The sequence below is a fragment of the Carassius carassius genome, chromosome 14, assembly GCF_963082965.1.
Source record: "Carassius carassius chromosome 14, fCarCar2.1, whole genome shotgun sequence".
NCBI classification, from domain to species: Eukaryota; Metazoa; Chordata; class Actinopteri; order Cypriniformes; family Cyprinidae; genus Carassius; species Carassius carassius.
Window position 1 is genome coordinate 11448523 of NC_081768.1, and position 12799 is coordinate 11461321.

Consider the following 12799-nt stretch of genomic DNA (forward strand, 5'->3'; position numbering starts at 1 on the left):
ATACATTGTTAACATTTGCGGCATAATCCAATCACCACAAGAGAGTATTTATATACTGATTTTTTTTTTCTTTTTTAATATTATGTGATGAAATGAAATTGTAAAACATGTCAGAATGTGTGTCAGTGTAAATACCAGTACCAGAGAATGGTTTATTTTTAACACCATGTTTTAATAAACAACGTACAGATATGTCTGACTGACAAACTCTCAGCTTACCACATGTCCTGTCATGTGAGTAAGTGGAAACCTTTTTGTTTGCCTTTGCTCTTTTGATATTAATAATATACAATATGAAGCAAATTGACTAGAATAGTATATTTTATATGAATGCCAGCTCATGTTGGAATTAAGGGAAATTAAAAAGTAGACAAAATGGTCTTTAATTGTATGTGGTGAATTTTTGGAAGTTGAGACAGTAGAACATGTTTAAATGCTATCTAAAGAATTAGACATGTCATTGTTCATCTCTTACATAGTGCTCGAGGAGCAAGATCAATAATTAAAACTGTTCAAAATTAATTGACGGACATAAAATCAACTCGTAAGTTTATTTATTTTTAATGCTCAGTAGATGGCGGTATGCGACCCCCACCAAAGAAGACGCGCGCTGATGACGCAAGTCTAAGCGCGACACGCGGCGTCAGACTGAGAGACAAACGTGCTTGCAGCACTGTAAGGAATTTCACCTGCTAAAATGGTGAAGTCCGGAAAACTTCGATCCGGAACAGCACAGAAAATCAGGCGATGGAAGAAAGGTCACAGTAGTGACTCCAATCCGGAGACAAGTCGCCACCGAAAAGCCGCGAGAGGCCGATATTTCAGCCGTCCCTCTGGTAAGACTTTGGCCTGTCTGACAACACGTGGGTAACGTTAAATGGTCGAACTTCGTGAACAACCTAAAAAAATCATGATTGGTTTATTTGGAAGGCGAAGACTAATTTAATCTCGGGTTTATTGAACATTTCTGATAGTCAGTTTGACTGCCGATGTTTTGACTGTATTCGTGACTAGTATGTCGTAACATTGTGTTGAGATGATCTGTTTGATGTGAACGTGAGATTTAACAGACCTCTGTCTATGTTTAAACAGAAAAAAGTGATCTGACAGTAGATTCCTTGAAACTCCACAATGAGCTTCAGGCAGGATGTCTGCAGAGAAGCAGTGATGCCATGGAAGCAGGAGATGCCATGGAGGATCAAGCCCTGACAGAGAAAACCTCTGGGACTTTTCTTAGTGGACTGTCGGACTGCTCCAACCTCACTTTTAGAAAAGTACAGCGCTACTGGGAGTCAAACTCTGCAGCACATAAAGAGGTTTGTATTCAGTTTGCACCATAAGCTATTATTACAAGAATATTGTTAAAGGAAAAGTTCGCCCAAGATTTAAATTGCTGAATGTGTATAATGAATGTCTTTATTTTCTACAGATTTGTGCTGTATTGGCTGCTGTAACTGAAGTGATTCGGTCTCAGGGAGGAAAGGAGACTGAGACTGAGTACTTTGGAGCCTTGGTAAGTTGAAGTCACCAATGAAATCAGTTTGTTTCATACCAACTTGGCTGTGTCGAAATGCTTAAGTGCACTTTCTGTGGATCAGTCTTTGAATTAGGGCTCAACAATAATTCAATATCAATATGTATCGTGATATAATTTTTTTCAATAACAGTGCTATGGTTTTTAAACACATTTGCGATATTTCGATATACATTACCAGTGTGTCCCATACATTGATTTAATTGTGGCGTTTGACAATCAGTTTGCATTTTCAAGGCCGTTTCCAGCAAGACACTTTTTTTCTGCAGCACTTTCCATACACTTTATACCGGCTAAAGCAAAATGTTTTCAATCTATAAGATTAATCAGCTTACACTACAAGTCAAACGTTTTTGAACAGGAAGATTTTTGAAGAATTTTAGAAAAATGTTTAAAGAATTCTTCTGCTCACCAGGCCTGCATTTATTTGATCTAAAGTACTTCAAAAACAGTTAAATTGAAATATTTTTTACTATTTAAAATAACTGTTTTATTTTAAAATGTAGTTATCCCTGTGATCAAAGCTGAATTTTCAGCATCATTACTCCAGTCTTCAGTGTCACATGATCCAGAAATCATTGTAATATTCTGATTCGCTGATTATCAATATTTAAGAGAGTTGAGTAAAAAAAAAATTGTCAGGATTCTTTGATGAATAGAAAGATCCAAATATCAGCATTTATATGAAACACAAAGCTTTTGTAACACTGTACACTATTCCGTATATACACAATTTTTTTTGTATAGAAATTATAGAGATTTTCTGAGAATATTCTTTGGTTTTAAATAAGATGTCATAGACTTGGCAAATTCATTTTTCATAAGTTTGTATATACAGACATCTGTTGTGGGTGTTCTTGGCAGTTTTTAAGAGGCGTTTTTAATTGTTAATATCGATATCAGAATTATATGGTATCGACCGAAATTAAGAAATATATTGTGATATAAGTTTTGACCATATCGTCCAGCCCTACTTTGAATGTCTTTTAATTTAGCATTTTTCAATTGCAGATGACAACACTCGAAGCTGTAGATAGCAGTGAATCTCTGGCAGCTGTTGCCTATCTCTTAAACCTGGTCATGAAAAGGTGAGTGGTGCGTCATGAGTCAAATAAACAGCATAGGAAGGAATTTGGATTGGCCTTAGCTGTTGATCTAAATAAGTACATGTTCTGCTCATCTTTTCAAGGATGCCTGTGGCAGTGCTTAAGAAGAAGTTCTCAGACACAGCCAAGGTTTTACTAGATATCATGTCAAACCAAGCCAGTTCTGACTCTGTGTCCTGTCTGCGATGGGTTTGTGTACACTCTTCTCATAAATTGAACATTTTGATTTTATAAAGATGCCCCTGATTGATTTAGTTCATACAGCAAGTGTTTTTATTTTTTGTTATTTTTTATTTTTTTTATATCTAAAATGACTGAAGACCACCAGAGGGGAAATGTATGTAATTAGGTTGTGATGCCAGGAGGAAGTGTGCTTTGTGTCTCATTATTTTGCACTTTCATTTTCTAATTGCTGCTATGCTTTTCTCTGACATATTCATTTGTAGATCATATCCTGTCTTGCGACTTTGCTGCGTAAACAGGATCTGTCAGTTTGGAGTTACGCTTCAACTTTACAGATGTACCAGGGGCTTTTGGTCTTCACAGTGCACTCTAAGCCAAAGGTCTGTCTGTTTGATGCCCATTCGCTCAGAGTTGGAATGTTACTGCTGATATTCCTTTTGTACCATTTTAATAATTCTATCATCCTCTAGTTGTTATGGTAATACACAATAGAAACTCTATTTTTGTACTCGCATTGCAGAGTAAATGACTATAATTATTTGAGGTTTCTGAATAGGGCTGTGCAACTAATTGCATGCGATTTTTATGCGCATCTCGTCATTTAAAGCCTGATTAGTAGTAAATCTCCATCACCTGCCTACAGGTTGAGTGGCCTTCACTACACAGAGCTCTTATGTTCATTGACAAGCTAGGCGATATTGCATTTGGAATTGTTTGAAATTTTAAATGCACAGCCATATTTCTGAATAATGTTTGTCCATGTATTGCAGGTGCGAAAAGCAGCACAGCTGGGTGTTTGCGCAGTCCTTCTTTACAGCGACTTCATGTTCTCTGATAATGCCCCGGTCCATCACCCAGCAGCAGCCGCCACAGCCAAGTTCTGCTGCAAAGAATTGGAGCAGTCAGGAGGTCAGTAAACTCGTGTTCGTACTGTCAGAATGCTTAAAACATCCAATAACACCTGCTTTTGATAACAGGTGAAATTATCCAGCATCTCAGGCTACCACTTAATCATTTAAAAGGAATAAAAGAAAGAAAGAAAAAAAGAGCAAACTCAGAAACAGTGCATTTCTGTGAAGAATGCAAGTAAAGGACAGATGAGTGGTTCCTTGATCTTTTCACACGGCCATTCTACTGATACCTCACTGCTTGTTCATTTTTGGTGGAACTAATCCTCTGAGTGTGTAAATGAATAATTTTATTTTTCAAAAGCATTTTAGTTTCAGATAAAACATACAAATTAATGTTGAAAATCAAACTGCATTAAGTTATTGCAGAGGCAGTTGTGCAGCAGAATTTGTCCTATAATGCCACCTACTGTCCAATATACTTAGTGGATTCAAATCTGTTTTTTTTTTCTTATATTATAAAGAATTAAATAGTTTTCTGCCTACTGATTGAGTGACAATCTTTCTTTTCGTCTCAAGGCAGCAAAGAAGACACTACCACTCTGCACGTGCTTGGTCTTCTGAAAGACCTGCTGTCTGCTCTTCCTCTGAGCTCTGTAAAATCTTGCTGTGAGACCCTTCTCCGTTTGATGACCCTGAGCCATGTGGTAAGAGAGCAGTTTAAGGGATGCATTATAGTTTTCATTTAAAATGAATCAATCAGTTCTCATTGACTTGTCAATTCTTAACACCCGCGTCTGTTTCTCTGAAGCTGGTAACAGCAAATGCAATGCAGGCTTTCCACAAGCTCTTCAGCAGCAAGCCTTGTCCTGCCAGCATGTCTGCAGAACTGAATGCACAGATCATCACAGTGAGTATGATAATCGCTTAACACATGCACATGGTCTCAGAAGGATTTGATTCTGTTTTTAATTTACCACCTTGTAGATTGACACATCTTTCAACACCTTTCTTCTAGGCTCTATATGACTTTGTTCCAAGTGAGAATGATCTGCAGCCTTTACTAGCATGGCTTGCTGTAATGGAAAAAGCCCATGCTCATCTTTCCAGGTAGGCTCTTTTCAGCACTGAGTCTTTTGTTTGCTGTCTTTGTGAGGAATCTTGGTCATTACATCATTTTTGGCCTCTAGTTTACAGAGCTCTCTGAGCATCAGTCATCTTCCTCGCCTCTTCTCTGTCACCATGTTGTGTCTTCTGTCTCCACACACACAAGTTGTCTCTGCTGCGACTCAGACTCTGAAGGTTTGTCACGACTTGTGAATCAGCAGCGTATTGTGTTTCTTATTGTTCTTGTATGTTTAAAAGTCTTACTTTCCACTTCTGCGTCCAGACTCTGTTAAATGAGTGTGTGGCTCCGCATATGGCTGAGATCGGATCAGTTTTACCAAACACATCAGCTGGAAATGGGGCTTGCATCCTAAAAATGTTTTGGTGAGCTACCTGTTACTTTTATTTTTCATAATGCCATCCTTTCTAGAGCATGGTCTTGCTAAAGTCTAGTTTCTGTCTCTTTCAGTATTGTGGAGGAAGGATTGTCCTATCGTTTTCATGCCTCTTGGCCGTTTGTGCTGCAGATCTTGGGCTGTTTCTACCGAGCTGCAGGAAAACAGGCTCATCCTATTATGATAAAGGTTGACTGAAATACAGTATATTCTGTAGTTTGTGAGTTTCTATGTAATTGATAGTTTACTCACAGACGTGTGTGTGATCCTCAGAGTCTGCAGTCTCTCAGTGACCTTCGGGCCACCCCTCAGTTCCCCTTCTCTGGAGAGCTGGATCTGGCTGTGGGCAGTGCGGTGGAGAGCATGGGCCCAGAGGTGGTCCTGAAAGCTGTGCCCCTCCTCATCACTGGAACAGAGTGAGTTACTTTGCTGGTGCATCTCAGTCTTTTGAATTAAATAGTAGTTTATTAATGCTGTGAAATGTTTTTTTTTTTTTTTTTTTGCAGTGATGACCTGGAGTTCCCGCGGAGCTGGCTGATCCCAGTCATAAGAGATTATGTGAAAAACACTCAGATGGCTTACTTCATCTCATACTTTTTCCCTCTGGCAAACAAACTTAAACTGACTGGTATGTATTGGACACACTCGCATTGGTTTACAAGTTGAAATGTCATTTTGTGTCTGTAATACCCTATTAAATCACATGTTGAGATATGCTTATGCAAATATCGATCTCTGATATTTCAGCTGATGAACTGGAGCAGTCAGGACAGAAATTGATTGCTAAAGTGTATCAGACTCTACAGATGCAGGTACGCTAAATATTTTGACACACAATGGCTGATAATTTTAACTTTTACAATGTATGCAGTGGCTGAAAATGATAATTTACCCACAATAATGCACCAAACCTGTATACTTTTTTTTTTTTTTTTCTCTCCATGCTTTCCTGAATACTGTCTATACCCTTGTTACATACAAACATTTGGATTGTCATTTAGTGGAATGGAATGGTGTTTTAAAGGTGTAATTTGTTTTTTCTAGATTTGGACAATGTTACCTGGGTTCTGCACTAAACCCACCGATCTGTTGACATCGTTTAAAGGCTTTGCTCGGTCTCTGGGTATGACCCTAAATGATCGCCCTGACCTCCGCCTGTGCATCTGCCAGGCCTTGCGGACTCTTATCAACAAGAGCTGTGAAACAGGTCAGCTGGGTTGTTAAAACCAAACCAACTGAAAATCTGAATGGCTTTGTTTTTTTTTGTTTTTCTATTGCTGTGGCTATATTTTCTCTGATGACTGCTCTTTGAGATTTATGATTGAATATTGAATGAAATTTTTTTTTCTTATTCTGTGTCATCTGCAGAGGAGGAAAAGGCAGAATTGCAACGATTTTCCAAGAACTTCCTTCCCATCCTATTTAACGTCTACAGTCAGCAGCCGATACCTGGAGAGACGGCGTCTGCTAGAATGGCTGTCCTGGACACAATCCGAGTCTACCTGAGCATTACAGAACAGGCGGTAATTAATTTACTATATTAAAGAATGAATAACGTCATAGCAAGAATAACTTTATTGCAGTCGCTCCTAGATGTTTCAAATGAGCTGCGAATATCTTGCAGTCTGCATATATTTGTTGTGCCATTGCCCTTGTTGCCGGTTCTGAACATTTGTTCCATTGTTGCAGATGGTGTGCACATTTCTGCAGAAAGCATCAGAGAGACTCAACAGTGCAGACAACTCTAAATTCACACGGTAATACAGCTTCCCGCCTTTATTATCTTTATTTACAAGGCTTTAGATATGGTCAATAGATCTTTGAGATGCTTAGAAAAGGGTAGAGACCTAGATAAAAACCTGAAAAAAAGCATAATTTGAGACCGTATGTTTTGTGGCAGGACTATCAGCTTAAAAAGTGCTTCGTTTCAGTGGAATGGCACCTTCACTTACATCATGCTTTGGAAAATAAGTGTCTCTCTTTTTGTAGGCTTTCAGTTATCGACTTGATTGTGGCAATGGCTCCGTGTGTAGATGAAGCATCCATGACCCAGACATTCAGTTTGATTAAACCCTTTGTGGAGGTTAGAATCTTCCTGTTACTATTTCAAACATATTTTCACTCTTGTGTTATGAGTGTACTTCATGTAATATTTGTCTGTGTATATAGAGCAAGGATTCTAGGATCCAGAAAAAAGCCTACCGTGTGCTGGAGGAAATTTGTGGAGGAGAGAGTGCGTCTTGTAAGGCTTTTGTTCTGCAGAATCTCGAGCAGCTGAAAACGATGCTGATGGACAGCCTGACGACAGCGGCATCATCTTCCAAACGGGTGAGAGCTGTGAAAAGCACCATCATATTTACACACAGAATGTGTAATGGATTAATATGTGGTGCTTTTTTGACACTTTTCAGCCTAGACTCAAGTGTCTGATTCACATAGTGAAGCAGCTGAATGAAGAACACCGTGATTTCATTACAGCTCTGCTTCCTGAGGTATGTCTTGTATAGAGCACAGTCTTAAATTAGAGCATTATTCTTTATAAGACGTTATAATATTTGGGTTTTTTTATGTGTTTAGGTCATTCTTTGCACTAAGGAAATGTCTATTGGTGCCCGCAAAAATGCCTACTCTCTCCTAGTTGAGATCGGAAATGCATTCGTAAGGTTTTGTGGGAACACAAAAGGTGAGAATAAAACCTTTTAATTTGGTTGGGTTATTATGATGTGTCTTGCTAAGCAATGAGCTGAAATCATTTCTTTTATGTTTTTTCAGATGCCATAAATGAGTATCTAGGCCATGTGTTTATTGGACTAACTGGCTCTGTAACGATGATCACCTGTACAGTTCTGGCTTTAACAAGACTAGTGTTCCACTATAAAGGTAGGAGTGACTTCTGCGGTCCACCTTAATTTGCAAAACGGAAGTAAGCTATTTTCTTTGTGCAATACTTCCAGTTCATTTGCTGCTATAGATGAATAACTAGAATAATTACTATTTGCACTACAAACCAGAGTGTTTGATTAATGAATTAAAATATGATGACAAATTGTCAGTTTATAATACAAAGAAACGTAATGGGCATGTGACCGGAAGCATTGCACGTTAAAGATAAAAATATCTGCAGGAATGTCCATTCTTACTTTAAAAATAAGGTGGAAGTACTACTTTTGAGCTGTTTTTGCTGGTTTGTTCCCCTGGTGAACAATCAAACAACTAGCCTGTTTTTAATTTTATGGGGAAGCAGAACTCCTATACATGGATTGTAAAGAATCAGTTAATGTTTATAATCTTTGACTGTAAAGCAAAAATGTTGTTTGGTCTGGTCTTTGTGCGCAGATTCCATCGATGTGTCCTCACTGGAGGCTCTGCTGCAAAATGTGTGTCTGCTGCTTTCGAGCAGGACGAGAGACGTCGTCAAAGCCTCTCTGGGTTTTCTAAAAGTCTTGCTCTTTTCTATGGATGTCAAGGTTTTAGCCAGCCATATTGCTCTTATTGTAAGTGAAGAAGAGAGGGAGTGTTTTCAAGTTCATATTTTCAACATTTGAAAAGTGTCTGAGAGGTGTCTGGTATTTTAAGTGCCCGTTTTACAATTCTTTTACCCCCTATCATCATGCAGATGGAAGGCATCAGCAATATGAATGACATGCGAAGACATTTTAGGGTGAAACTTAAGAACATTTACACCAAGTTGTTTAGGAAATTTGGGTAAGTTTAGCAGCTGATCAAATCTGACTACTTGGTCCTTTATTTCTTAATGCATTTTTTGTGTCTTTGTATAAATTGTAATGTAAAATGTGTTCAGATTTGAGCTGGTCAAAAGCATGTTGCCAGCTGATCAACAGAAGATTCTAGTGAACATCCGTAAAACGGAGGCCAGGAATAAGAGACGCAAACTCGTGATCAAGACCGAAGAGGACGGATCAGACACTGAGGATGAGAAGCCTAAAGTGAAAGCAGTGAGGTACAATGTTTCTAGAATAATAGTTTTATTGTTATTTTAAAGCTTAGTTGACAGTGCTGAGCAGGATGTACTTCAGAGAGTAGATGTTTTTTTCTTTTATTTGTCTCTCTGCAGTATTGAGGACATTCTGGCCGAGACAGACTCTGATTCAGATGAAGATGAGAAGCCTAAAAAGGGTCAGAAGAAGCCAATGAAAAAGGGCCAGGCCTGGCTAAAGGAAGGCGTATCTGACGAACCACTCAACTTCCTCGATCCAAAAGCAGCGCAGAGAGTTTTGGGTAAAGGCTCTTTAGATATGTCAAGTTTGATTCGGTCATCTCAAATTGATGAAGTACATTCATATATCTGTGTGTGTATTGCTCATTTTTATTCCACAATATATCTAGCCACCAACCCAAATCTAAAAAAGGCCATCAAAACAGAGCATGGATTCAAGATGACATCCGATGGAAGGCTGATCATCAAAGAGGTCGAAGACGATGATTCTAAAACTAAAGGTGGGATATAAACATCTTTGTTTAAACAAATTGCTCACATTTTTTAATTGTGATAAACCACAGTGCAGTCATATCCATATCTCTCTTCAGATGCTGAAATGGATGATGTACTTGAAGAGGCTGGAGTCAAAACTGTAGGTGTTTATGTATTTCACTTCCTTTGACAGAATTGGGAAGTATACAGAAAGGTTTTGAGATTTTAGTTTCTCTCTGTCCCTGTTGAACAGAAGAAGAATCCTAAGAGGAAAATGCATGATGATCTAGATGATGATGATATGGATGTCAGACCTACAATGGAATACAAAGGTAGGACAACAACATTTTTGAAGTTCAATTCCATCTTGTAGATGTTAACTTTCCTTTGCAAATAATATAATATGGGTGCATACAGTATATAGTGTACAGATGTGCAAAATTACATGGACAGACTTCCAGATTCACTGAATCCCTAATTGGACAGTTTCTTAGACTTGACTGTATCACTCAACTTGCTGTCAACTATATTAATACCATTGCATTCTAAGATACTTCAAAAAATATAGTGGATTTACTATGGTACTTGTATTAAAATAAAGCTATTACTGTGCCCAAGAAATGATTGTAATATCATGGTATATTGTGGTTCTTTGAACTCCTCAGCTGGTGGCATTGGAATCCACAGACCTCTGGATAGAAGACCAGAGTTTGGGAAGGAGTACAAATCTAAGGTTAGAAGTGAAGAGCCATTTTCATCAGAACATGTTTAGTAACTAACAAAATGAATAGCTGCTAAACATCTGTTTTTTGCAGAAGGGAAAAGGTGATGTTAAGAAGGCTGGCAAGTGTGACCCATATGCCTATGTACCATTGAAGAAAGACCAGCTAAACCGCAGGTAAGGATCAAAGCCTGTATTTACATGTGTCCTCTAATGAGGGATGCAGCTGATCAAACATTACTTGTACCTTTAACAGGAAAAAGGCCAAACTTCAAGGCCAGTTCAAAGGCATGGTCAGAGGGGCCAAAAAAGGAGCAAGCTCTGGATCGAGGATACTGAAGAAGAGGAAAGCATAAAGTGTGTTGTTGTTAATGGTCTTCCTATATCTGCCTCCATTTTTCATTGTATGATAAGATTAAAGTTAGAGAGGACTTGTTTTTCGATGCAAGTTCCTGTTCTCATGCTTTGAGAACTTCTTGTGGAAGCATCTCTTCAAAAGATGATTTCAAGAGGTCCTATTTGATGTGTGCTGTGGTTGGATTTAAGAACATAGCAGTATGACAATAGCTTTGTGCCAAATGTATTTATGGACTTTCTATGTTGGACAGAAAATAAACTTCAGAAAACCCCCATTAAAAACTACAATTCCCATATTGCCGTTCACTGTCCTTTCAGTTTTTGTATTGAAACATTAAGGCTAATGCCATGTTTCTACAGTTTTTTTCTTGAAGCTTTACTAGAATGATTTCTAAATTACTTTATTAAAGTTACAAAAACATAGTTCCCATGTGCCCATCAAAAAGTAATTTAAATCTCATGAGTGGTACGGAGTGATGGATATTGTGTGCTACAGTTTTTCAGCAGAGGATATTGGTGGAGTTAATGTAGATCCCAGCTGTGTGTGTGAGAGTGAGTGAGTGAACGAGGTCCGCTGGACGTCAGATGTGTCCTCTTACTCAATAAGCTCGAATGGATTTTCCCTGATGGGCCCTGTGAGAATCGAGTGATAACAGACTCAGTTTATAGTGATGTCTGCTGGCTCTAGCTGATTTTGAGAGCTGTCTATCATTAACAATACATGACACAGGCCTATTATTAAAGGGGTAGCTCACTTAAAATGTGTATGAGTTTCTTTGTTCTGTTTTAATTTTGAAGGGCTTTTGCAAAAAGAAAATTCTTTACTGAAAAAAGGAAATTCTCACAGGACATGCGTTTTAACTTAACTTCATGAAGTCATAAAGTTACATCAGCCTGCTGTTTATATAGAATAGTTAAACTTAACTGTTTGGTGAGTTGCTGAATGATCGGCCAAATTTAGTTTCTACAATGAAAGCGACGTCTGTGAAGGCAAGTATGGATGGTCGTATTTTCATCACAACAGACAAACCCCGTTTGCAATCGCAATTAAAATGTCAGATCCCCAATCAATAAAATCGAACACTGAATACTGTCTGATGTACTGCAGTCATTTTGGCCAATAGAGGGCAATGTTTCACTTCACAACAGACGTCGATGTGGGCGCGTAAACGAGTACTTATTGCAACAGCATTCGGATACATACTGAAATCATTTCTGTTCTAATTTTGAATCTGATATTGGAACTATAGACTGTATTACAGATACAGTTACTGAATGACTCTCCTTTGGTACAAGAACAATCAAGCTGTCGCTGCACAGCAGGCAGAGGAATAATGTGTGGCTGTCAGGGTCTGTAATGGGAACATCTCCAGTGCTGCCACAGGGCTCCAGGTTTTCTAGCCAGTAAACACACCGATGTTTCTCATGAGTGATCGGTGCACCCAGCCAAAGGAGCTGCAGTCATCAGACCTTACCCAGACAGCAACATTGTGTTGGCCAACATCTGGCCTGTGTGAAATCCTTGTGGGTCAGATCTGGGCCAGCACTGGTTGCTGTCTGGGTCTGGGTATGAATCATTTCATGTTACATGATGCGAATCAAGCTCCTGCTGAGTATTAAATCATTACAGAGAGGAATGAGTGGAGATAAAGTTAAATCATACAGCTCCCAGATTAGTTATTATTTTCTATGGAATTTGTCTAAGCATCAGTAGGGATATTATTTGTCATGTGGATTCATATCATATTCATTCATATCAAGCGTTTTTGTTACTTTTACACTAAGGCAGTAAAATGTATCTATCTTTAGAAATTTGACCAAAAATATGCTTTCTGTATTTATGCATGAGCATCCATTTTGCCTTAGATTTGCAAAAGTTGACATACATGCACACACACTACCAGTCAAAAGTTTGGGATCAGAATAATATTTTAAATGTTTCTTTTTACAGGAGTTTCGTATACTCATCAAGGCGTATTTATTTGATAAACAATACAGGGGAATAAAATAATGTTGTGAAATATTATTATTATTTATTTATTTTTTTCACTGATGAATAAAAAGATAAGCATTTATTTAAAATAGAAATCTTTTCTAACAATACACACTACAGTTC

General features: G+C 38.2%; 1 protein-coding gene across 1 annotated transcript; it reads left to right on the plus strand.

Moving 5' to 3' along the window:
- The first annotated feature begins 603 nt into the window (after positions 1–603).
- Positions 604–10979, plus strand: LOC132156969 (RRP12-like protein). The gene is made up of 34 exons (XM_059566061.1): positions 604–836; positions 1093–1316; positions 1430–1513; positions 2546–2622; positions 2724–2829; positions 3087–3203; positions 3594–3732; positions 4251–4378; positions 4483–4581; positions 4690–4781; positions 4862–4973; positions 5062–5162; positions 5248–5362; positions 5447–5589; positions 5680–5801; positions 5921–5985; positions 6218–6380; positions 6542–6696; positions 6863–6930; positions 7163–7256; positions 7343–7501; positions 7585–7665; positions 7751–7856; positions 7946–8053; positions 8510–8667; positions 8790–8878; positions 8976–9134; positions 9249–9412; positions 9521–9631; positions 9722–9765; positions 9859–9937; positions 10271–10338; positions 10421–10503; positions 10583–10979. Exons 1-34 carry the CDS (start codon positions 698–700, stop codon positions 10680–10682), a joined length of 3852 nt encoding a protein of 1283 aa, XP_059422044.1. The 5' UTR covers positions 604–697; the 3' UTR covers positions 10683–10979.
- The last annotated feature ends 1820 nt before the right edge of the window (positions 10980–12799 follow it).